Source organism: Syngnathus floridae, chromosome 1 (genome assembly GCF_059516105.1).
Source record: "Syngnathus floridae isolate MCC-2025c chromosome 1, RoL_Sflo_1.0, whole genome shotgun sequence".
NCBI lineage: Eukaryota > Metazoa > Chordata > Actinopteri > Syngnathiformes > Syngnathidae > Syngnathus > Syngnathus floridae.
Window position 1 is genome coordinate 15,077,140 of NC_142413.1, and position 26,560 is coordinate 15,103,699.

Genomic DNA, 26,560 nt, shown 5'->3' on the forward strand with positions numbered 1-26,560 from the left:
CTCGCCATGTGCCAAAGAGAAAGCTCCAGATCCTTGATGCTTCTCCTTGCTAATGTGTTGCCAGTACGCCGCAGACGTGTAAAATCCATAGGCGGCAGTGCAAATAGCTTGATGGGAACCTTTGAAGAGCTTCGAATCAACGGCCCCAGACGTGGCTGCAGCTAAACATGAGGGTTCATGTTGAAGAGGGGGACTCGTGTATGAATAATAGATGCATGCCAAAGGCCACTCATGCTGAATTGCAACACACTAATTGTTGACCAATGTCGCTTTGACATCCTAACACTACACATCTGCTTCTACTACTACAGAAACCAATTGGCCACTATTATAACAAATTACTGCAACAACTTGTCATGAGTGTGCGTTTAGTGAATAAGGATCCAAGTGCAGACATTCATCCAAACTCAATATCACACATTTGTCTTTAAAAGGATAGTGTAGCGACTAACCTTTGTCCCAGTAGTCGCTGCATGGGAGATGTTTTTACATACTTGTCGCTCAGCCAGGCAATTGTCCTTACAATTTTCCTTTTCGAGTGTAGTATAGGTTGCTTTCTATTCAAAGTGTTACTTAATGACCAAAATGGCCCCAAATTGGGAAGATAATGTTTTATACGGTTGTGCAAGCGTCCTAAATATCCGAGTCTCCCATTGACTGAGTCCCAGTGGTAAAAAATGCATGACCTTTCACCCCCACACCCAATCACCTACACCTGTAGTCATTATAAGGACTAGGAGAGTATTCGCACTGCCTCCTTTGGCTATCTGCTGCAAGTGCAAAAACAAGCAAGAGTGCTTGGCACTCAGCATTAAGGGTTGGAATTGGGGGGTTAGATCACCAAATGATTCCCGGGCGCGGCACCGCTGCTGCCCACTGCTCCCTTCGGGGATGGGTTAAATGCAGAGACAAATTTCACCGCACCCAGTTGTGTGTGTGACAATCATTGGGACTTTAACTTTTAACTTTAAGTGCAAAAACAAGCAAGTGCAAACACAAGCAAGTGCAAAAACAAGCAAGTGCAAAAACAAACAAGTGCAAAAACAACAACAACGACTACTACAACTACAACTACTACTACTACTACCACTTTACAATAACTAAAATTACAACCTCTATAACAGGGGTCTCAAACTCATTTTTTTCGCGGGCCGCATTGTAGTCATAGCTTCTTTAGGAGGGCCATTATGACTGTCAACCCAAATAAATGTATGAGCATCTCATATACAGTAAAAGCTACAAAACAAACTGACAAATAACTCGTTTTCAAATCAGACAAGTAAAAACTGGTCAAATATTTAAAAAAAAAAATATATTATTAAAAGTGAAGACAATTTGCAATTCTAGTAATGACACACGAATTTGATGCACAATTTGTCTTCGCGGGCCACATCAAATGATGTGGTGGGTCGTATCTGGCCCCCGGGCCTCGAGTTGGACACCTGTGCTCTATAACAATTGCCCAAAAAAAACCTAATAAATTGAATTAACCCAGAACAGTCATTCACATAGATTGTTAAAACTATAAGTAGATACATACAAATAAAAATACTAATACTGATGCACAGCCAGATTGGGAAGCCAATACCTGTACTTAAAAACAAAAAAACATGTCTTCTTCAACCAAGCCAAGAAGAGAGGCAGACGGTTAAAAAGAGCAGTAACGGACTTCTAAATTGGGAACCCCCTACATGCCTCTGTGGAAGCCTGGGGCGCACATGACCATGTGACTGTGACCATGAATTGACCGCCACCATAATCCAATCAACTGCTTTTCTCCTCATGCATTTCATTTGCTCTTAATTGATAGGCCAATTCCGTTTTCCGATCTTGGAGGTCACCGCAAACCCTACTTGGCCTTTGCCACATGCTTTTCTCCAGAAAGCAGCAGTATGATGCACAATAACATTATTTCATATGCACTGTGTTCTATTTGAAGACGTTTTCCCCTTTCCTGTGTTTGATGTATAGGGTGAGAGAGAAAGCTGAGGGGGGTAGAAGAATGGAGCGAGTGGGTGTGCAACTGCACTGCATCACGCCAAGAGACGCTAACACATTCTCAGTGTGATGTAATGCAAAAAATACCCGTCTTTTTTTTTTTTTATCATTTCTGCCAGGGCTGAATGTAAGAAATGGGGAATGGATGGGGAATGGTTGCATCCCACCTTGAGAAATGGTACAGTCCCATTGTATTAGGTCATCTTTGAATCTCTCCTCTTTCATCTGTAACCACTTTAAACAACAACGTATCATTAGGGATAGTTGTTATGTTCGTATTATTGCCAATGTTTTATTTGATGTTTTCTGAAACCCTCTCCAGAACTATGGTATGGTTCCATGCTCAAATGTTGAGTCACTTCAAGGGTCATTATTTTCCCTTTAGAATCACTCGCCTGATTTCACAGTCTACAATATTGCAGACAAACCGCAAAGAGAAAATAAAACAATTTGGGAGATATTTGCACTGTCGTTTGTGTGTAAATGTATTTGGAGTGGTGAAAGATAACGCTCCCAGCCACTTCCGCTTCGTGACACTTCAACACACTCATTCAAGATCTTGCATCGTTTTCAAATACAGTTGAGTACATCAAATATCAATGTAACACAATTCTGTTTAATCGAGTCCCACGCTGTCTGTAATTTATGATACGTCATCATTAAAATACAGGCTCTGCTCATTATAAATAAATTGTTGCAATGATTTTATCTGAACTGATATAATCCACATGTGAAGTGATGTCATGTACACGAACACAAGCTATATAAATACTAACGTCATGAAGTTAGCGTGTATGAGTTTCACAGATTTTGTACCCAGGCAGGACTTCTGAAGGTTGAATGATACTGTTCACATTTGGCCAGAAAACTCATTTCGGAACTTGGCAGCAAGAACTAGTGTGCCTGAGTTTTCCCTCATGCTTGCCAATATGTACTTTATACATAGGAATTGTTGACAGTTTGGGTAATTTATCACAGTTTTCAACTCAATTTCTTTATATGAAGGCAGCAAAGCAGTTCAAGTGTAGAACTAATTACCGTATTTTCTGCACCATAAGGCGCTTCAGGTTAAAAGACGCAGATTCAATTGTGGGGGCTATTCTGTACTTACTTAGTTTCTTTTAAGAATTATAAATTAGAATCTTTATATTATTTTAAATTAAAATTTACATTTTAATTGGAGGGCATCTTGTAGTCACAAGACAATTGGTAAAAAAAAAATCTTTACATATACAAATCGCCGATGCAGGGGACGTCATATTAAATTTGACCTTGTGGGCCTCATTAGCCAATGTTGTTAATGCGGGCCTCCCCACTCGCATGCGTGTTGTTAATATATTATTTATGTGAAGAAATCTTTACTTAACCATATTCAGGTTTCTGTTTTGGGGACATTTGCGTCAGTAGGAACAGTGGCACTCTGAATGTTTGGGATACAGAATACTAATTGCTTTAGCTTTAAAGCATACACAGAGAAGCTCAGTGACTGAGGTACCCACTGCCGTGCCTGCCAGTGACTAATTAGTCTCCTCAGTTAACGGGATCAGCAGGTGTCTCTGGAGAGAAAGACCCCACCTGAGGACATCAATCTCGGCCATGTGGCTTCCTGTGACCGTCCGTGCCTTCATGGTGTTGCTTGCCGTGAGTCGAGCATCTAATTTGTGGCCAAATGAGAGCCGCTCATTAGCTTGCCTCACAATAGGCCTAATTAGTTCGCGGGAGGTCGGCTCACCTCTGTGGCAGGAAAACAATGTGTTACGCGGCCACAATCACAAGCCTGTACAAAAACACCTAAGGGAGTACAAGTGAAAAGTCATCTTGAAACATGCAGATAGCTCAGTTATGTATAAAAACATGCATGGTAGGCCAACATTTTCTTTACTGCTTGTCCCCACGGGGGTGTTGGAGCCTATCCCAGCCGCCATCAAGCAGTAGGCAGGACACCCTGAACCTGTTGCCGGCCAATCGCAGGGCACACAGAGACAAACAACCATCCGCGCTCATGAAATAGTCAAGCTTAAACATTAGACATGTTATTGTTTGGAGGCCATTGCAGTTGTCCAGAGTCTCTGTGTGCAAGATGACCACTTTTTGTCTGCGCTTGCTCTTCCACTTTGTCTCTGCGAAAAGCTCACATCAGAAGAATCAACATTCACCCCTCAGCTGAATGTTTTGTAAAACGGTAAAAAGATTGGCTTAAAATGCCTAGCAGAGTACGACACAAAAACACTGCAAACTCACCAAATCAGATATCTGACGTGCAAGCTTTCTGCTGTGTAAAAGGATGAAGACTGCTTAATACCAGCTCTTGTACATACTGCAGTTTTGCAGAGTATTTGTGTGAACAAAGACTAGTCTGTTTCAGCTCTTTCACGCAGACATTCTGAAAGTTCATCAAATCTGGAATTAAAGGCTTTTGTTGAGTTCAGTGTAAAGGTTAAAAGCTATTGCTCTCATGCCCTTGCAGTTTTGAAGAATCGCTGCTTAAAAGAGCACTATTTCTAGTTTGTTCCAGCTCTTCCACACAGACATGCAAAATTGCCACATCAGAAGATCAGGCATTTGCTGGATTCTGTGCAAAATGGTCAGCACTACTACATGGTGCAGGTTACAGCGCTCTTCCCATTACAATTTTGCAGGGTCTGCACACAAAAAAACAGATTAGACTAAAAGTAATCTGTTGCAACGCTCTCATTTTTGGTGCAGCTATGCTGGAACTCTTTGTGAAAGTGTTCCAGATTTTTCAAATAGAGATGCAATGAAATTACCAAATCAGAAGAGCCAGCATTGACCCCTTTGACTGGTGTCTGTGTAAAAATTTACAGATCGGAAAATGACAAAGATGGCTATGGCACTCAGGCCAAATCCCTGGATCAGAAGAGCTGGGATTCACTTCCCTTGCTGTGTTTTGTCGAAATCAGGACAGAGAATGGTGCTGCAGATGGCTTTTAAAAGGCATTTATTGATTAAATACACAGTTAAGTTTGGACAAAAGCTTCTGTGTTGTTTTTTAAAATAAGAAATTTGGGACCCAGTCTCGATCAAATGCCCCTCCAAAAGGTCGGGTCGCCATGGTAAGCACTTTCATTACACAGCCGCAATAAATAATACAAAAAGTAGGCAGAGGGGAGAGTGGGGGTGGAGTGGCGTGTTTCTTCGGGGTATGAGGGTAAATGCTGAGAAGGCATTTTGTGACCTGAGGACCTGACTGGAAACGCACATGAAAAGCCATATTGCACATTTGTCCTTCACTCTTAAAACCTGAAAAAGAAAACACAAGTTGTGTTGCTCTCACGCCAACATGAACATCAGGAATTCAGAATACAAAAGAAAAATCAATTGGGGAAAAAGAAGAACCATCAAAAATGCTCATGCAAGATAGACTCAAAGAGCAGTTTATTACGCAGCACTGCTTGATTGACAGGCCTTCCTCAGCTGTTTACACAGTGACCCAAAATGCTGCAAGGTTTCTGCAACAAAAGGTCTAAAATTTATCTCTGTTGAGTTCTGTGATAAAAGGTAAAGACCCTATGAAAGCCAGATGTTTTGTTACAGCTCTGATTTTGCAACTTTCTCTTTTACACAGAGATACAGCGAAATCTTCACATGGGTGTCATTTAAGAAGGTATAGCATTTAACACTTTTGCCAGACTTTGAGTCAAATGCTACTAAATAAAAGTCAAATAATTTATTTGGCAACTTTGTGGTGCCTTAACAGAAGAACTGGAACGTATACCCTTTACAGCTTTGTGTCAAAAGATGACAACGAAAAAAACCATATATTGGATCTTGCATCATGGCAACTTTCACTTTCACTCAAAGAACCTGCAAATCTTGCATGGTCTATGGGTAAGATGTGTCACATCAGGATTGTAACAGAAGATATGGAACATATCCCTTTGATCGGAATACCATATTATCTGATATGGCTTTGGTGCAGCAATTTTGCAGGATCTATGTGTGAAAGTGAAAACGGACGTATCAGAGCCTTAACAGAGCTGCCCGCATTTAAGCTCTTGGCTGGGCTCTGTAGCAAAAAAGTATAGACTGAATAAATATCGTATCTTCTGTTATGGTTCTGAAGCAGAAATGTTTACTAAATCTGTGTCATAAGATTGTATATTTCTTCCCCTCGTCAAGCTCTGTGTCATAACGCATGAATGCCGGATCTTCTGTCACATCATGTGTTAAGTGTCACCATCACACAGTGACCCTGCAAAATTGTCACATTTGTGCCGTAAAAAGATCAGAAATCAGAATTATTTTCTTCTTCTGAAAAGATTGTGACCATGTCCCCCTTTGCAAGGTTCCGTATCAAAAGGGTAATGATGGCTAAAAACCTTTCGCTCCAGCAATTTTTGCAGGATGTCCATGTGATCGGGCTGCCGACGGCTTGTCAATCAAGTTGGACAGCTAAACTCAGAACCAATAGGGAGTGAAGTTTTTGTGTTTTTGTTTTTCTTAACAGCGACGGGGGTGGGCAGTGAGAAATACATAGTCCAACAAGATTTAGGGTTAGCACCAGAGAAAGCACCAGATGAACACGAAGTATTGTCAGCTGTAAATAATAACACTAATAATAATGGTTGACATACTGATTTGGAGCATCTTGTTTGACATTTCATAGTCCACCACCACCACTTGTCTGGGACATGCCCTGCCCACAAGATCGACAAGATGTCATTGTTATTTCCAAACAAATAAAAAAAATAAAAAATAAACAGTATTGGGCAATACATAAGCTTATTCTAGCATTTTGTTCTTTGTATGCAATTTTTAGGGGGAAATAATTTCCAGTTGTGTGAATAAAAAAATCTTGACAGGATACAACAGCATGGAGACCGTCAATTTGCAACAGGGCTGTTTCAAGATTGTGAAATGTGTCATGTAATGAACTTTTGTGGCAAAAGGTAAAGACGTATTTGGCAGGCATTCATTAGATGTTTCACGCAGAGACCCTGCAAAATGGCTGTATCAGAGCCGTAACACAACACAGTATTTAACCTTAACTGGGCTCTGTGATGACCAGATTTCAGTCAATTCTGGGTAATGTAGCTACTTTGCAAGGTTTCCAAATAAAGTTGGATACTATACCGTTATAGCCCTGATGTGTAAGTTTTTTCTTTCACACATACTAGAACCAGCAAAATGTTCCCTGGGTTATGGAGCAAAAGGTAAAGACTTATAATAAATGTCGGGTGTTCCGTTGTGGCTCTTGATTAGTAGGCATATTTTCCCCATTGCTGTGCTCTGTATCAAAACAAATACACATAAATCATCTTCTACAACTCTTAAAATTGCATTTAATTAATCCCTTATCTGGGCTCTGTGTCAAAATTAGATAAATGCCTGATGCTTCCGTTACAGCTATGACTCATGCCTTTGCTGGGTTTCGTGTCAAAAGTAAAACGAATAAATGCCGACTCTTTTGTCATGGCTTTTGATACAACGTTTATCTGGGCTCCGCGTCAAAAAAATGAGATTGATAAATTCCAGCTCTGAAGCCATGTCACTTGGGCCTCCTGGTAATTGGATAGAACAAAGCCATACCATAAAGAATACATTTAAACGCTAGATAAACTAGATAAATACTAAATACTAAAAAAAAAAAAAACCTTCTATCCGGCTTTGACGCTGCGAATTTGCAGGCTCTCCAAATGAAAGAGGAGCACAAGAATGGGAAATTAGCACCGTTCCTTGTTAAAAAAAAAAAACAGAAATATGTGGGTTTTTGAAATTTTGGGGGACGTTTTTATGATGTAAAATTTTTGATCGCATTCTGAAGGGACGGAGGACGAGTGGCGGGAGCTTTTATGCCACAGATTTGTTTTCTCAAAGAATAACAAAACAATAAAACAAACTTTAAAAGAAAGATATATTCTGATATAGATAGCACTTCTGATCGGCTCTGTTTTTAACAGTCTAAAAGTCTCTCTTACTCTCTGCCGTTCACTCCCTATAAGCACATTGTATGTACAATATATAGAACATAAATTACTACACAAAGCCTATTCACAATGGACAATCATCAATAGCAAATTAGATGGAAAACATGGCGGGATGTGGGGCAGAAAGACACATTCAGAGACAATTTACTCTGCAGCCAACTCAAAATGGACACAAGTAGAAAATCCTGTCTCCAATAACAAAACAAAAAAGTCAATATAAAACTTTTCATCCTCCGTTGCGCCGAAGGGTGGTCACGAAAAAAAACCCGCCCGCTCCTGACATCGCTCCCGACATCTCGTTTGCATGTAAACAGAGCACCAGTGTAGTGTCTTTAAGTTTGTCTTTTCTTAAACTGTACAAAAGTATAAATATATGATTTATCTCCATTTCTTTTTTTGTCTTTTTCTTTCCTCTTCTTCACATATGTCGGATGTAGCGCACAAAACTGAAAACAAAAACAACCAGAAAAAAAAAACAACAGCCAGTGTTGCGGTATCTCCCCGAGTTTCTGGCATTTTGTGTCGAGTGCGATTTTGCTGTGGCGTCTGCTTGTTTGCTCGCTGCTGCTGGTTGATCGTCTTTGCATACGTTGGTTATAAAGAGCACGCTGGGACAGCAACGACTTTGACAATAAAGTACAAAATTAAAATCAAAAACAAGGAAATTGTGTGTGCGTTTGAGCTACAGCAGATCCATCTTGGGTCTGTAATGGAGCAGAAGGGGCGATTTCTGGAAGCAAACAAGACAATACACTTAGAGTATTACCCATTGCAATAAATTCAGATTCCATTCATCAGTTCCCTAATGGTTATTTTACGATTATATGCGTATTAATTACACATTGGATATCTGTTCTAAATGTAAAAGTAAATATTTTTTAAATACTTGTTCAACCAACCTTTTCACCACGAAGCCATTCAGACAAAATGATAGTCCAATATTAATCAATTAATCAAGAATCAAATGAATCAACTGTTTTGATAATCGATTAATCATTTAGAGCAGATCTGGGCAAATTACGACCTGCTAACCTTGCCCAACATTCAATTCAATTTTGTTTTGTTCTTGAAATGCCCACATTTCTCTTTCAGCCTCTGTGTTATCATGTGAATCTAATCAGCATGACATTTTGTGTTTCGGTCATGTTAGACAAATACTGATGACGTACATGGCATGCTGTTATATTGCATTGTGTTGTAATGTATTGTTTCTCTAACAGCGACGTGACAGTGATGGTTTTACGATGAGGAATCACTTGGGGAGGTCCCCACTGAAGGCCCAGATAAAACCTAGAATGCCACAAGATGGGTTACCTTAAATCTCCATCTCGTTACGACGACAAATTTCAAAGTATGGTCCTTTCCCAAGATTTCCTCGTTGCATAAAATGTCCAACTGTGTGGGAAGAAAAAGATATAAGCAATTTTTTTTCAAGTCACATTTCTGAGAAAAGAGCTCGGAGTGAGAGAAGGACCTTTTTGAAAAAGCATTTGTGATACCTTCAGCCTGACCATCACTTCAACCACCACTTCTGGCGCTCCACATAGCACAGAGAGGACAAAAACGCCAAGAGGCGACATGCGTTCGCTTCCCCGCAAAGCAAGCTACTATAGCAGGTGTGCAAACCTCATTCTAATTGATTTTTGGATTTCTTTGAATTATTTGTTCAGTAAAAATCTTTAAAGCTTCGAATGATCTCTTGATTTTCAACCAGAACATGTATTTTAATGACATTCTCTACATGAAAACTGGGAAAAAAAGAGTAAAATATATATCATATATATTTCTTAAAATGTCTTTATTTTAACATAAACTAAATTTTTTTTATTTTGAATGTCTTTTTTTTTAATTTGGATATTCTTACTAATTTGATATGAGAATTTGAATTTTGATGATTATTGTATTTTTTTTTTATCTTTTAAAGGGGAAATAAACATTTTTTCTGGCAAGAATGCGTTGTACAAAACTTGGCACCAATTAATACTGCAATCATGGAATAACATGTTGCATTCAGATTTTAATATAATAATAATATTAATGATAAGATTATGTCACTGATTTTACCTCATTAAAGGAGGTCAGATTGAGCTTTTTGGCGATGAACTTCTTGAGGTGTAGGACGGTAGCCTGCGCCGAGCAGCGGATCCACTTGCGCTTGAGGCCTCTGAGTTTGCTGCTGTTGCACTCCAGGCAGATGCTCACCTGCCAGGGCACACCGGGAAAAGTGTTAGAAGTACTGTAAAATGATCGCCAGTGATTCATGATAATCACCACTGTGCAAAAATAAAAGCAACCAATACAATTTGTTCATTTTGCAGTAATACAGTCCGCCGAGATCAAATCTGTACCTGCTCGTCGCTTCGGTGATAATCGTTGTCCTCTTCTGCTTTCTCCTCTCCTGCTTCCTTATTGGGCGTGTCCTCTGACTTCGTGTCTCCTGTTTCAACACAAACAAATAGAAAAGCTCTTTAGGATTCTTTTTCAGCCATTTTCATCAAGAAGAGATCCAGGAAAAGTCTCAAAAAGCCATGGTTGCAAAGATAGTTTCATTTAGCAATAATATGAAACTTTTGTCTATCATGACAAATACCACAAACCCACAACAAGTCACAGAGGTCATGCCTGAAAAGACAATTTGGTGTGAAACCACCATTTTAGGAGCTTTTTGTCCATTTCTTTAGACTGAAAATTCAGCCCCCGATGCAATGTAGAACTTTGTAGAAGTGTCAAGAACGAGGAGACTTGCCAAAAAGTCTATAGAAATAATGCTCGAAAAGTCAAGAAAAAAAACACTTAAAAGGTGACAAATGTTGCAATAAAGCACACCACTAAGATAGAGCATATAAAATCATGTGGGCTCTGCAAAAACAAATCTATGAGACTGTCCATAGGGAAACCTGTTTGTCACCTGCATCGCATTAAGTGTATATAATAAAAACGCTGACAACAAAGAAAATGCTCTCACAAGAGAGATGTTTCTTTGTGTATTGCATACACACAATGTTTGGATATGAGACACATTTTTCGACGATGAAATTGAGGAGGATTGCTTTTGCGCAACCTTGAAAACATTCACTCTTAATACAGTGGAAATATCAGTATTTGTGCGCGGTCGTGTGTGTTACTGTAAATGTTTTTGTGTGAGAAGATTGGTATCCCAGCTTGAGACCATTTTCTGTTTGGTCAAACTCTCACCGATCCCAAGGAGAATTGCCTAACTGTGTGTGTGTGCATGCGTGTGTACGTGCGAGTGAGTGCCGTGTGGTCTCCACAGCGACCGTCTCCAGAGTCAACCTGCTTGATTGCGGCTAAAGAGGCACTCTCTCATTGCTTTCGTTGCATAGGTGAAATCACCTTCACACGACCTCACAGCCACTCGGGCCTCATGTTTACATAGCATGAAAATGCTGTGAAAGGTTGAATTAATGGGTGACTCCCACTGGATGAGAAACCTCTAGCAAAGTAATAAAACATAAGGCTGCTTTGTTTTCATGGTGTCAACACACAAACAAAGCGACAAAAAATAATAGTTTGTTTCAATCGACTAAGTTTTGACAACCTCTCGCAGAAAAAACGCCCAATCACACTGACTTTGTTTTTAAGAATAATGTGTTGATGATCTCTACTGAAGAAATAAAAAATAAAGAGCTGCCTGCTTTACGTTCTCTGTTTTATTGAACCGAGATTGGACAACCTATAGTGAAGCAGCAAAAACAAGAACTGATTGGTCATATGTGATTAGTTTTTATAGAATAAGTGTTGATGAACTCTAGCAATTTGGCAAAAATGAGAGCCAGCTGCCTTTTACTTTATTTTAATGAACAGATTGCTATAATGAGAAAAATAGGAGCGAATAATCTTCTTGCAGTCCAGACAAATAATAACTTGTTGGCTTTCCTTTATTTTTCTATAACCACATCAGCAATCTCTATCAAGCTAGCAAAACAAGAACTGACTCCCTGCTTTTAATGAAGTGACTGTCGAAAACCTAAGATGACGTGGAATAAATAAAAAGTATCCGCTTACTTTGTTTTAATGAACCGAAAGTTGTAAATCTCTAGAGACATGCCAGCCGGCATTGCTTTGTTCGACTGAACAGTGTTAACCACCTGTATCGAAGCAGCAAATACAAAGATTGACCGCCCTCGCTTTGTTTTAATGACCCCCAGCTAAACGGCAAAAACAAGAACCGATCATTAATGCTTTGTTTTATTGAACCTATAGGAAATAAGAGGCGGCGGCATTCAAAGAAGACTTGTTCAATGGAAACGTCACTGCTCATGCGACCAGTCGTCGACAGAGTGACTCTCAGAGGACTCGTGGAGCGCTGCACAGTGAGCAATGGTTGAATTAGATTCATTTCGAACATCTGCTCTTGTGGACGCCCAGAGGAAGTTTATGTTCCTCTTTTGAGGGCTTCTGGTGGTGGTAGGTAGGAGCGTGGGGTGGTGTGGGTCTTTCATTATGTGCACTGCTGCGCTGCTGGGCTGTCGCTTGCAGTTAGCATGGCATGATCTCTGCTTTAACGAATGCTCCTTTTGCTGGGCCGTCCTCAAATAAAAAGTAATGAGAGACCCTGTTTATCCCTCAAGAGACATTTGGACTCAAGGCAAAGCAAGGAAGTCTTGTGAAATCTGTTCTGTTACTTAACGTAATACTTGAACATGAGCTTGACAACATACATACCGCCCTTAATTTTGTTTTAATGAACTATGCCTCAACGACCTGGAACAATGCGGAGAAAACGAGAGCTGACTGCCCACATTTTGTTTTAATAGACCAAAAGCCTGGACATTGGCATTCTTTATCAAAGCAGCAAAAATGAGAAACCGCCCTGTACTTTGTTTTAATAAACTGAGCGTTGCTAACCTTCAACAACGCGGAGAAAATAAGAGCCAACCGCTGTTATTTTATATTAATAACCACACATCAGCTACCTCCAGCAAACACGAGGAATCACCACCTTTGTTTCAATGAGCATTGTTTAAAATCTCTTGCAAAGTGGAGAGAACTGGAGTTGGTCATTCTCACTTTATTGTAGTGAACCAAGTATTGATGAGCTCTGACGAAGAGATGAAAACAAGGACCAAACACCCTGACTTTATTTCAACTGAATGGATCTGTTTTAATGCTTCCTTTGTTTCAATTAATGATGAGCATATAAACAACCTTGATAAAAGGGGTGAAAATAAGAACGGACCGTCCTTACATTGTTTGATGGACCATGTGTAGCTCTTTATCATGGCGTTGGCAACTTCTTGCAAAGTAACATGAACAAGGGTCCATTAGCCATATTTTGACAAATCACCAACAACCTTCTTTAATTCGTTAACCAAATGGTGCCAAACCTCTGGAAAAGTGGCAAAAACGAGAATTGACCAAGCTTCGTTTTGCTGACCATAGCCAAGCAGCAAAAATAAGGACGGTCGGCCCTTCGTTTTAATAAACTTCAACAATCTAGCGAATCAACAAAAAAAAAGCTGGTTGCCCATATTTCGCTTGAACTAATGAACAGTCCATGAGCTCCTAACTATAAAGCATGTCGCAGAGCTTTGGGGAAGCGTCAAAAAAGAGAACTTACTGCCCTTACTTTGTTTTATGGCTAAAAAAAACCCAGTGTTTTTCTGAGTATTTTTTTTTCCCATGAAGTGCCTACAACCTATGGGATAGTAGTAAACAACGAGGTCCGATCATAATTTCTTTCTTTTAATTAATATTGTCATCTATCTCAAGCCAGGGGGTTAAAACCGAAGATGATTAATGAACCGAGCGATGACAACAAGAACCGGTTGGTGTTGCCCACTAGAGCTAGTCATCCTTACTTTGTTTTAATGACTCAAGCGCCGACTACCTCTGACAAAGTGGGGTAAACTGGACCCCTTTAGTGTTACTGACCTACAACAAAATGGTGAAAACAAACATTGACAGATTCAAAATTACTAAGAGAAATTCAAGCAGACTTTAGTTTAGTTTAATGACTGGTGCTGCTATTACTTTACTGTTGCTGACACACCAATAGGTTTATGCTTGTGCAGCTAAAAATGTTGAAAAAAATTAATGATGGCGTAATTTATGCTAAGATTAGTTGTGAGACATTCATCCATCCATCCATTTTCTGTACCGCTTGTCCCAAAACACTTTTTTTTTTTTTTAATTGATACTGGAATGGAAGGTGATGTTTGTCATTGGGCCCCAATGATCAATGAAAGCATTTTAAAATACAAATGGGAATTCCAGATGGTTTTGTGTGCGCTTACACGATCGTTCAAAAGTTTGGAGTCACTTAGAAAAGTCCTTATTTTTAAAATAAAACCGATATTTTTTCAATGAGGATAACATCAAACTATACATTGTTAATGGGTAAATGACTATTCTAGCAGCAAACGTGTTTTTTAATGCAATATTTACATAGGTGTATAACATTTCCAGCCACCATCCCTCCAGTGTTCTAATGGTCCATTTTGTTTTCTAATAGTGTTTTTTTTACTTTTGAACGGGAGTGTATGTAAGCGTTCTTACAGTGTGAACATGCAGGGATCAAGCAGTAGATTGGCATAGTGACTATGAGACGCCTAGCTACAGTTGTCAAAAATATAGACTAAAAATAAATAGCGTTCTCAACTATTCGTGTGTGCGACGCTGTGAGTGTACAAGAGATTGCCAGGCCCTCTTCGCAACGCGCCTTAATTAGCGCAAAGAGAGCGAGGGATTAAGTGAGCGATTAGGCTCCGCAAGCATGACCGCCCTCAAACCCATTGCTCCTGCGGATTGGCTAAATAAAAAAAAAGAAATCAAGCGCTTCCACTGCTGCTTTGATCTTAGTGTTATTGTCTGTGCCGGTACATCTGCTGTGTGCTGCAGTGGATCTCGACCCTTTTTTAAAAATGATTTTCAACATGCATTATTGAGACTCATTAAACTTTGCTAACATGCTCCACCCACATGCAAAATCAGAAACTAGAATGATGTGCGCCACTCTAGTATACAAGTATACAGTGGGAGTTGGGATGGGAAGCTTGTTGAATGAATGTGATGAAGATGAGGATTATGTCATTGGACTGTACCGTTACGCTGGTCTAGATGTGTCTTCATGTTGCAGAGCTCCCCTTTAATATCGCCGGGTATCTCCATGCCCAATTTCTGGTAGAAGTCCCGCTGCTTCTTTATCTCCGCTGGAAAACCAACAGGGGGAAACATGAGGATCGTAAGCTATATTTATCTTGATATAACAAACATTGTAGTTTTTCTATTTTAAAAAGACAACATACCCTCTTGAAGTCCGGGTACCAACTTGTACACAATGTCTTGCATTGTTCTGTCATGGCTGCCAAGAAGACGACATATTGTGTTCAAAGCAAACTAGTACACAGACACAGAAATGTATGAACAAGAGCTTACGTCCCTTAATTTGTTTCAACAAAGTGAATATGGACAACTGGCGACACCTCACTTCCATTTTGATGAACAGTACAAAAGACCAGTATGGAAGCAGGGAAAACAAAGACCCTCTACCTTTGTTTTTCTTTTCTTTTAACAAACCGAGTGTTGGCAACCTTGAGCAAAACGGCTAAGACCCGAAACAATCCCTTTAGATTTCTTTCACCAACATCAACCACATCCAGCAAACCGGTAAAACAATGATCCCACGTGAAAGCATTATGTTGACATTTGTTGCCATAGTAATGATTCAGTTATGCACATTATATTTGTGAACACACGGCAATGACACGACGTCATCTTTAGCAGATGTCTCCAGGAAATGAGGGTTTTTATCTACTCTACCTCGCTACTCTGTAGGCCACAAAATGTGGGACCATACTTCTGTAACCCTCGAACCACATGACGTCATGTTTTGTGTGCATACGTGTCACGCGACGTGTGCATTTGTGGCACTTTATTTAATTATAAAAATATGAGCAAAGTTAAAATGTTAAGTATGTGACTTGTGAAAAAAAATGAATCACGGAAAGCGGCCATTAGGAATAGATTATTTTCGTAAATTCCATTGGCCAAAATTGTTTTTCCAAAATTTTAAACTAGCGTGTGCTTGATATCAGCATCTTCTTTAATGTCGATAATGTTTAACCTGTGTGTGCGTGTGCGCACGTGCGTCACTCACCCGATGTACTGCAGTGGATGGCTCTGATGAATAACAATCCTGCATGTGGGACACGTGTTGTTCTCCTCCAGATACTTCACAAGGCAGCTTCGACAGACTGCACACACAAACAGCAAAAATAACATCTTACAGTATGCTTTCCAAATAAATGATTAATTCTTTCCACCAACATGAGACTCCGTTAGGAATTAGAAATGCGTTGTTGTTGACAGGCATGTCCGAACGAGACACTCACAATAGGTGATGAAGGTGTTTGCACCTACATACGTACGGATACGTGTCATAATAGCTATGACAACAAGGAAGGCTCACGTGAGAGAGGATTTTGTATCGGTGACACACACACCGTATACACGTGGGGCGACACCATCATAAGCAAACTCAATTTTCCCGTTTTCAGCCTGCTAATCGATTAGAACAGCACAATCATGATGATTTAAGCACTGTTCCATCAAACCTTTCTACACTTGACCTGTCTTCCACGAGACATACACACACCGTCTTATGAAAGCTTTATTGCAGTCAGACAGCTGCAGTGGGCCGACGTGATCTGAATGTCTCTTTTGAAAAGACTCCACAGGGAAGCCCGGGGTGGCCGTTCCAAGTAGGAGGACTCTCTCTAGCGGATGTAAGGAGGATTTACATGCATGTGCATGGATGCGATTGTGTACACGTACATGTGTGCAAGCACTCTGTGACAGTGGTGGCGTCGATCAGGTAGCCGTCGCAGAGTCGACACGTGATGTGGGCGTTGATGTGACTGAGCTTGATCTTCCTCGTCAGCATGTCGGGGTTCTGCGGCAGAAAAAAGTGAAAATAAAATGAGAGCAGATTTAAGTAAGATGCCCTATTGTTATCATGGCAACAAAATGCAGCCACTCTCTGCATGCAAACAACGGAGCATTACTGCCATCTTGTGGAAGAGGAGTGGAGGGGACACATAATGCCAAACCTGACAATAATCTTAACACAGGGCTCACAAACATTTTAGAAACTGAGAGCTACTACTCCGCTACTGATTAACGTGAAAGGCGACCACATTACAGTTTATACATTCTTGACCTAATAAATGTGCTCAACTTTTTGTCAGTTGCACGTTCATAAATATTAAGACATTAAACCGAGAAAGCGCCAAAAGACAAGTTCCAAGTGGGGGTTGTGTAGGTTGACAGGCTGACGTTTTGGGCAGACATATTTACAACGCGTAACAAAACTGTTCTTTTTCTACAGTCCATCCATCCATTTTCTAAATGTTCTTACCCCCATTCATGCTATCTGTATGTCTTATGTAAATAAGTCACATTGAAAACCTGTGTTAAAGTCACATTTACTAAAATGTTAAGTGTTCAACACCCAATGGTGTTTTACAACTAAATATAGTTGGCAGTGCAGTAATACTATCAAGTGTTTGGTTGTTCATACCAAGACTGTACAAATACCCCATGCCTCCACTCCCTTAAATAAAACATCAGACAAAATTTAAATCCAACACGCTTATTTTATTAAAGCCATTTCACACAGCTCTTCCAAAACAGCAGCAGGACACAGTGTTATGTTTTTATCATTTTCAGGTTCACCAATAACGGTGAACAAATCCTCCTCAATTCGGAATGAATTTAGGTAAAACCCACAGTAAAGACGTTTGTGGTCAAAACAAATGCCTATTGTCATGAAGATTTCAATTTTCCTGCAAGTAGGGAATTCATTTTCAGTACCCACACATACAAACACTTTAGTGTGGTATTCGGTTCCATAGTTTTCCCCCAATAGTGGCAAGACCAGACATCACCTGGTCTGGATGCTGTGCGTGAACGTTGCCTTCAGTTTGACACTTTTGACAACTGGCTGGCTGGCCAAACATTTCTTCATGGACAAGCCTTGATCTCCTGATGGCTGGTCAGAAGTTGCGTGGTCTTGCGGAATCTTTGGGCCACCTTCAAAATTACATGGCAGCGAACCATAAGAATATTGACACAAAACAAATAACATTAGCTCCACGCAGTCCATTTTCTGTAGCCCTACATTGCCAAAACCCAAGAGGTTCTTTTGCAATTCAATACTCACACAAATTGGTGATGGCTTGTCTACCATATTGGGAAAGAATGTGACAATTCCACAGACTACTAGATTATGCTGACCTTAATTTTTCACACCAACGTCAATGCAATTAAATTTATTCAAGAACTATCATATTTCATATCGTCACCGTCCGGCAGAAACTTCTTATGGCCAGACTGTTTTTTTTTTTTTTACACACCAAACCAATATAATAGACTGTAACCACCTCACCTGTAATTTTTACACAATTTTAGCCAATTTGAAGCGGTGAAAACAGCCTGAAAACAAATGAACACTGCCAAACTCCGCCCAACACTGCCGCTTTTGAATGCAAGTTATATTTCATTATGTCAGAAGTGTTGCCAAAGTTTGGCAAAACTATTTTCCTGTCCTTGTCCTGCAAATATGCACCGCGCCTTAGTCAGACAAGCTCGCGGAGAGACTGTATGGAGGTGAAGAGGGGAGAAGTTGGAAAGAGTGGAGCTCCAGCCGGGGAGTTTGGGTTATCAGCCTGGCAGCACACTCAGGGCACGCTTTCGACGGAGCACAGCGGCGGAAGTTTGGACGGTGAGGGCTTCATGTGATTGACCGCCGCGGCTTCACGTTTGTCTTATTTTAATCAATGCCAGCGTTATTTTTTTTAGGGACTATAATGTTGATGCGAGTGGGCAATAGGAATACAATATAATAAAAAAAAAAGTATAATAGGTGTGAGTGCGAATGGTTGGTTGTCTCTGTGTGCCCTGCGATTGGCTGGCAACCGGTTCAGGGTGTCTCCCGCCTATTGCCCGGTGACACTGGGATAGGCTCCAGCACACCCGCGACCCCTGTGGGGATTAAGCGGTATAGAAAATGGATGGATGGATAATACAACTTAAAAGAAGCTAGCGTCTTTTGGGAGTTGCTGTAAAGTTGTCATTTTGACAGTTTGAGGTTTCCACCCGACAGCGACAATAACATCTCATCTACATGTTTGTAAAGTGGCTGACAAATGACGCTCGCTGGATTGAATGAGTAAACTGCGCGTGTCACTGGTCCCAAAAGTCACATGCAGCTCGACACCCTAGCTGCGATTTTCTTTTCATCAAATACCATGAGCGTTTTGCCTACCTTAGGGACGTTTGATTCCATCTTGCAAGGAAGGAGGAAAATGATGCTGAAGAACATTGTCCCGACTCAAACCAGTCAACTTCAATCATTACGTAAGGGCAAACAAAGTGTATGGAATCCAGGTGACACCATATCTCCTGAGGATGGTTAATGCAAGTGTTTTTTGTTTCTGTCCCTGAACCTTTAACACTGGTGGATTTGCAGTGTGGAAATTGTTATTCGCAGTTGTATTGTGCTAGGCGGGTAGGTACCTACGTAGGTAAGTAGAAGGTTAAGTAGGTAGTTAGGTAGGCAATTTAGTGACTATGTGGGTGGACAACCAGGTAGCTAGGTATGTAAGTAAGTTTGCATATAGCTCGGTATGCAACTTGCTAGGTAGATAGGAAGATAGGTCGCTTTTTGGTATGTATTTTGTAGCTCAGTATGTCATTTACAAAGAAGCTAGGGTAGCAAGCCCTCCAATCAGACGTGCTCTGGTGCTAACAATTATTGGCGATGGTGCCCCCTATTAATGTGCATTCTGTGACCAAGTAGGAGTTGACATTTTAAATCCATGCAGTTGACCTGTAAACAAAGAATTGTGCCCGTGTGGTTCTCCTCACCCCTAATACCGCCATGCGTGGGCTGTGGATGTCGCGGCGTCCACGTCTGTCCTGCAGGTTGAGCAGCCGGTGGCGTTAGCTCCACATCATGAAGAACTTTTCATCTGAGCCTGAGCCAGGGGGGTGGGATACAAAAGAGTAGGTTTTTAAACCATTTCATGTCAGTTATTCAGGATGACCGCTTTCTAGCTCTACACAAATTGAACAATGAGAAAAACAGTGCACTCATGAAGCACCCACAAATTTGCCTATTTGCCAATTTTTTCTCATGATATTTCTTTTTTAATGTATTGTTTATAGCAAGAACCAACCTCCATTTTTCATGTTAAATGCTTACTGGAGGAATTATATCCTCACTTTTAAGAATTTTGGGGGAACGAACAGCAAGTACTGTACTCTACTGTCAAAAAAGGCCAAAGCATGCTCACTTACACTCAAGCACAGGTCATACAAACACTCAAATATGATCAATCCTTGCAAATTATTTGTCATCATACACAATATAGAAAAGCGGTACAACCAGACATAATCCAGAGTATAAAAAAATATATATTTTATATAATATATATATATATTATATATATATTCATCATTAAACGATTGTAACATCACTGTTCCTTGTCAGTTATTCTTGAGAGGTGACAATCTGCACAATAGAAATTACCACTGATTAGAAATTATCCACATTGTTTAAAAAAAAATCCACGTACATGCAGAATTTTGATATTGTCATTCAAACTCTAATGGGCTCATTGCTTGCCTTGTCAATCATCCCTTGAAATGCGACATCTCATTTGGGAGGCAGTCCCTTCATAATAACCGCCAACTTGCACAATACAAATTTGCTAACCATAATGAATGTGGCATATTTGACAAACAAGTTTAATATGAAATGAGTTTCACCTTGCCAAAACCACGCGCACGCACACACATACGCATGCACACACACACACAAACACACACACTTGCACTCATGCGCATACAAACGCACGAGCGCTGATACACACAAAAGCGTTCCTGTTGGTCCGCCTGTGGCCATTAGAATGTTTTGCTTCGCTGTAGTTTGGCATCCAACACACAGAGGCACGCACGCAGGCCAACAAACATGCAGGCACGCACACACGTGCGCACACACACACACACACACACACACACACACACACACACACACACACACACACACACACACACACACACACACACACACACACACACACACACACACACACACACACACACACACACACACACACACGCGCACAGAAGAAGGCCTGCTGTAAGCTCTCCCACAGGCGGCAGGAGGAGGAAAGCTGCTTCTTCTTGTTAGGAAGCTTTGGCTCGTCTTCAGAAACACACACGCACATTCACTCGGACCCAAGTGCCACTTTTCACACGTTTGTGACGGTAAAAGACAATTTGGCCGACACACACGATTTTGTCCGAAGGCCAACATGCTAACAGCCGTTACGTCTGCAGATAAGGAGTATTGAAAGTATGCCAACAAGGGTCAATAAGCATTTTATAACTTGCTTTGCAGTGCAGTGGATACTTCTAACGAGAATTAAGATTATGGAATCAGTTGGCATGCTGGTAATTCTCCACGTTTTGCAGCCCTTCGTATATGTAGAGTCAAGTCAAATTTGTTCATAAAGCCCTTAATCTCAAAAACGTCTCAACATTCAGAGGAAAGTGAGGCGCCTACATTATTAAAAACCCTTAATTATTATATCTTATGTATAAATGTAGAAATGTAAATATTTCGTGACGTCAGTGACAATAGTAAAGGGGTAAAAAAAATTTGAAATGGTCAGCTGACGACCTGATACAAACAGATTTTGGCCCCTTTCCTACTGCCAATCCAAGCTCACCACAGGACAGGAGATGTGAGCGCAGGAAACTCTGCCTTCCCTTCTGGGGGAAGCCAGTGGCCAAAGTACACACAACAGGGACACAGTGGTCTTGCCCTACAGTCCTCCTTTTATTGCACACTCTTTTCCTTGCTTCTAATGCAACATTTAGACGCAGATATGCCTCCCTTCCTGATTTCCTCAAGCAACTTCTCACACATGCGCACTCTGCATTCACTCTACAGCCGTCAGTCAAACGCAAACTGTCAGAGTTACCACAACCAAGTATTTCCTTATGAAAAGAGAAGAAGAAAAAGGTGTTTTCAGACCAAATGTAATGTGATTTTTAAGAATGAAGAAACCACTGCACCGTTACCTTTTCTCTCTGTCGCTGTTGAAAAATCAAAGTAGTTTGCCCCAGAGCGAAAAGCTTGGATATTCTAAGACAGGACAATAACCGACTTGGATTTCATTCTCCCTTGGGCTACAACGCCGAGTCGGATCCTGGTAAATAAGTCATTTTCAACTTTTTGGCGGATATTTGTACAGCTTGGGACTGAGTGTGAAGAAGCGTTCTGGAGGAGGAATCCGGGAATGAGTTTCAGTGACAGTATGATACAGGAGGAGAGTGAGCGGCAACTCTCCACCGTGTATTGCCGTGAATCGCTTGAGAGAGGCAGGTACAAATTCTGCACAATTGAGTGTTCTGCCCACCTCGTCGCACATAGTGGCGAGAGCGGTCACTACGACTTAACTCTGCGCGTCACAGGTTCAAATCTCATTCTCGAGCTTTGCCACTCCCATTATTGTTAATGTTATCTATATTATGTTTAGAACATCTTGCAGTCGTTTCATCGGATGTTGAGGAGCTTATGCCAGCAGTAGATGATTGCATCGACTTCTGTCTTTGTAATGGGAGGGGGAAGTGATTGAATGCTTTATTTGTACATGCTTCGTTTCCAACCTTAGTCTGGCACTTATGGCAGATTGTTTGCGTTTGCACATTCTGGACCACAGTCATGTTTTTTTTTTCATTTCATTCAAGAAAAAGACAATTTAAGGAATTTTCTCTTGTATTTAAGAGTATGCGGTGATAGCACCTGGATAATAGTGTGAATGGAATGGGTGAAAACAATGAGAAAATGCCCCAAAATGCCAGAGGGTAACAGCTCAAAGCAACTTTGTTTTTGATTGGGGGAAGAAAAGAACTATACACTTTTCATTTTTGGAACTATAAACCTAGTTCATTAAATTTCAATTATGAACTATAAACTGAACTAGTTCATTTTAAAATTTGTGGATTACTTTGAACTAGTTTGTGTAGAAAATGAACTTTCCCAACACTGTTCACAGAAGTGTTTTTTTCAAACAAGTTCAATAAATGGTGTTCCAATTTCAAAAACATAATCATGATTTCAATATTGAACAAAATAATCGTGATTAGGATTTTTATCCATAATCGAGCAGCCCTACTTGTGTCATGGGGCGACATCCTCCCTGTACATTGCTGCCTAAGGGAGTTCATTTGCAAATTGGCCTTGTGTAGCGTAAGAAAAACTGTAGGACACATTTATTCTGCTTTTTCTTTAGCTTTTTTGAAAGTGTTTCTTTTCATTTTAGTGATTAAATTCTTTCTACGTTTGCATGACTGTAAAGAATTTAACCTGTCAACCGTTGCCGACTGTCAAAACAAACAAGAGTCGATGTTACCCCGACTCAAAGGCCCAATGCTCAAGAAATACATCTTTTGGATTACCTATGCTTGGCTTTTTCATATGTTAAAAATAATGCTAACAACAACAACAAAGAAGTCTCAAAAGTCATAAAATGAGCTTCGTCATCACTTTTATCGTTGTCACATCGTTGGATTCAACTAGTATTAATGGACTGAGCATGTTTGGTCTTTTCTTTGGCTTTTTAGCAACATGTATTTCAAGATTCAAGAATTTTTATTTGCCATGTTTGAGCGTGCCAAACATGGAATTTGACTTTGGTACATCACAATCTCTGTTCAACATTTAGGTGACTAACAACATTAGTATTTGAATAGTAAATCACAGTGAGCGGCCCGACAGCGGCCTTAGGCTGAAAACAACAACAAACAAGTGCAATATTTGCCATTGTTGGCAAGACATTCTTAAAGTTGTGTGAAGTGAGTGGATTTAAAAAAGTCTCATGCTAAAATACAAAAACAAATGCAGCAAGCTTCTCTCATTTCCACTTCAGAAGAGCTTAAGACCTAAATAGATTATCAATGGAATAATTATCTATAACACGCATTCTTAAAGTTACATAAAGTTAGGTGACTCGCTAAAACTAAAAACAGCTACTATTTTTACATTTGTACTACAGTTAAGAATTTTAGTTGATAACAGCAAACAAATCCAGAAAATGGCTTTCACGCTTTGGGAAGGCTAATGCTAAAAACAATGCGAACAAAACTACTCTTGACATCTCGCAAGTTGTCTTGGACTCAACTTTTATGGGTGACCAATTCTGTAAGATTAGAGAGATAACACCAAACTTTAGCTAAGCATTACAGTGGTTAGCTTCTTTATACACCTGCAGTCCAATTCAGAATGTTAAAAAAGAGAGTTATTGGTCATGGTAACTGTGGCTGACTGTCAAAACATATCAATGCTAATGCCAAAAAACAATATTAACAGTAAAATAAGATTAGTGAATTCATATTTTTGCCTTCTCTTTGGCTTTTTAGGGGCGTGATGCACATGAATGTTGCACACTGTTTAGCACTCAAATCAGCTAAGCCGCCTTGTTATCTTTTTATCACGTGTATGACAATTAACTCATTCACTGCCCTTATACTGCTCTACTGAAATCAAACCGTTTATGGCCTCGGACATATATATTTATCAAGTTTTTTTTTAATGAATAGTCATGGATCCGGTCGGTCCAGTTTATCAATGAAAGTCAGGTTTGTAAACTACTGTAACGACTAACAGATCCCTGTAGATTGGAGCGTTGCATCGCTTTGGATCTGAGATCTGCATAGCTTTTGAGAAAATGCTTGGTTCGGAATCTTGACTTGTCACGTCGATTATGAAGGAGATAAAGGCCAACACGTTAAAAGTAGGACAGGTTTAGGCTTCTTACACTAAAACGGGGGTGTAAACAGAGTATAGTGCAAAATGTTTATCACGAAAAAAGATGCCACGATTCTGTGAATGTCCAACAGCAAGTAAAGCCACTGACGTTCAACTAGTAAACTCAGTGTAGCTCATGTTGCGTTTCCAAGTTTCCAAGACATCTGTCAAATCTGTCTTGTAACAACAACAACAACAAAACTCCAGTTAATGTTCTACTTGACATATTTGTTATCATCATACATGCTTGCTATTTCTGCTTTTTGCTAAAAAATCTTAACTTTTGTGAAATCACTCCTTGTTTTATGCACCAGTAATTATGAAAAAAAAGAAAAGTTGAGAAACACTTTTCTGGAGAGCGATAAAAGTCAACTAAGCTAGGGTCAGTGCTTATGTTGTCAATATTCTGTGGTACTTGAAAGATCAATTAAAACGTTCCAACAAAATACGAGTTATCCTACCCTACTTTGCAAACAACTGGCAGTGAATGAGTTTCGAATTGGTAATGATTAAATAATGTTAAGAGTCATACTGTCAGAACAAATCAACTTATTAGATTAGCTAACAGTAGCTTTTTCTATGATGACACACCTTGGGGAAAAAAATGCCTTACAGCCTTTAACTTGTTCTAACACTTTACGGAGGAGTCCCGTGCAGTCAGCAAATTGTGGTTTCCCCTCCAAAACGTGTTGATTTTAGCACTAACTCTCAGTTAAAACCGAACAAAGCAACACTCCACAAGTTTTAGACAACTCTATTGTGCAAGCACACACGTCAAATTAGCACGGTTAGCATCACAAAGCCTGCAAAACTGACAACAGCAAAAACACTGCAGACTTGTTGGCTGCGTGTTGGTGCTCCCCCACGCACGATGTCACTCACAGTGTACACAACAGTAGCATATCCATGAAAAGCAACACAAAAAAGAGGTGGTGAGGGAAGTGCAAAGAACTAACCCTCCCATCACGTTTAATCCAAACCTCATGTAGAAGAACCTCCACAAAACAACTTCAGTGATGGGCCTAGAGGCGGGTGGAGCACGGCAGAGGAGCGAGCGAACAAGACAAGACACGCCGTCCAGACGAGCCTGAGCCCCGCGGAGGACCACCGCGTGCATCCCGACCGAGCTCCGAGTCTCTGTCTGCCTGCCTGCCTTCACCCTCCTTCCCGCTTCAAAGCCTCGGCGTGCAACTGCAAGGGCCCGGCGTCATACACACTCCTTCACACACATATTCTCACACGCATCACGTATGGATAGCATGCTTGGTAGCAGCCAGCGGCAAGCCATGCTAAAAACGAGGAGTAGGTGGAGGAAGAAGGGGAGTGAGGAGGGTATAAACCGGCACCCGAACCCGGCCACCGAGGCCGGGCTGGGGGCATTGGGGAAACAGTAAGGCAGGTGACGGCGACGACAGGTACCCGAGTGCTGACTGACCTGGTCGAGAAGCGCCGAAGTCGGCTGGATAATGGGTCGGAACCGAGTTAATTCCACTCGCAGTACAACAAAGAGGCGAAAATGACCGAGCGGCCGCGGAACAGGCCGAAGCAAAGCGCTCCCCGAGCGGCGCGGCGCATGCGCACAGCGCTGGAGGTGGAAAGGTGGAAGAGAGGAGCGCTCAAATGATACCATATACATTTTAATAACAAACTATAGTTACACGATGCTATATTCATTGCTGCACATGTTTTTATTCCTTTTATATTTACTTACAACACTTCATTTTACTGAAACGTGATCATTGTTGGTATTTCCTGAATGGCTGGAAGAAATCAC

The 26,560-nt window shown here is 40.6% G+C and overlaps 2 protein-coding genes across 7 annotated transcripts in view; both read right to left on the bottom strand.

Annotated features, from left to right (window-relative positions):
- LOC148404268 (complexin-2-like) overlaps window positions 1-687 on the bottom strand; it is a 51,061-nt gene extending 50,374 nt beyond the window's left edge. For all 3 annotated transcript variants that reach the window (XM_088378935.1, XM_088378926.1, XM_088378917.1), the window contains exon 1: window positions 453-687. The gene's annotated coding sequence lies outside the window, so the exon portion shown is untranslated. The remainder of the gene's footprint in view (window positions 1-452) is intronic.
- Window positions 688-4,940: 4,253 nt separating this feature from the next.
- On the bottom strand, window positions 4,941-26,392 carry pcgf3 (polycomb group ring finger 3). 4 transcript variants are annotated; one of them, XR_015859295.1, is made up of 11 exons: window positions 26,222-26,392; window positions 19,836-19,945; window positions 16,743-16,860; window positions 16,066-16,162; window positions 15,215-15,270; window positions 15,011-15,118; window positions 10,295-10,383; window positions 10,011-10,148; window positions 9,261-9,341; window positions 6,594-8,676; window positions 4,941-5,259 (listed from the first exon to the last, which is right to left on the bottom strand). XR_015859295.1 is itself a non-coding variant. In XM_088379940.1 (10 exons), the coding sequence occupies exons 2-10, from the start codon at window positions 19,848-19,850 to the stop codon at window positions 8,629-8,631; spliced, it is 750 nt and encodes a 249-aa protein (XP_088236066.1). In that variant the 5' UTR covers window positions 19,851-19,945; window positions 26,222-26,392; the 3' UTR covers window positions 4,941-8,628. The 4 variants fall into 4 exon arrangements, 3 of the variants coding, with proteins under 3 accessions (XP_088236066.1, XP_088236068.1, XP_088236069.1); XM_088379940.1 differs by having other exon boundaries at window positions 4,941-8,676; XM_088379942.1 differs by lacking the exon at window positions 26,222-26,392 and adding an exon at window positions 25,767-26,120 and having other exon boundaries at window positions 4,941-8,676.
- Window positions 26,393-26,560: the final 168 nt, after the last annotated feature.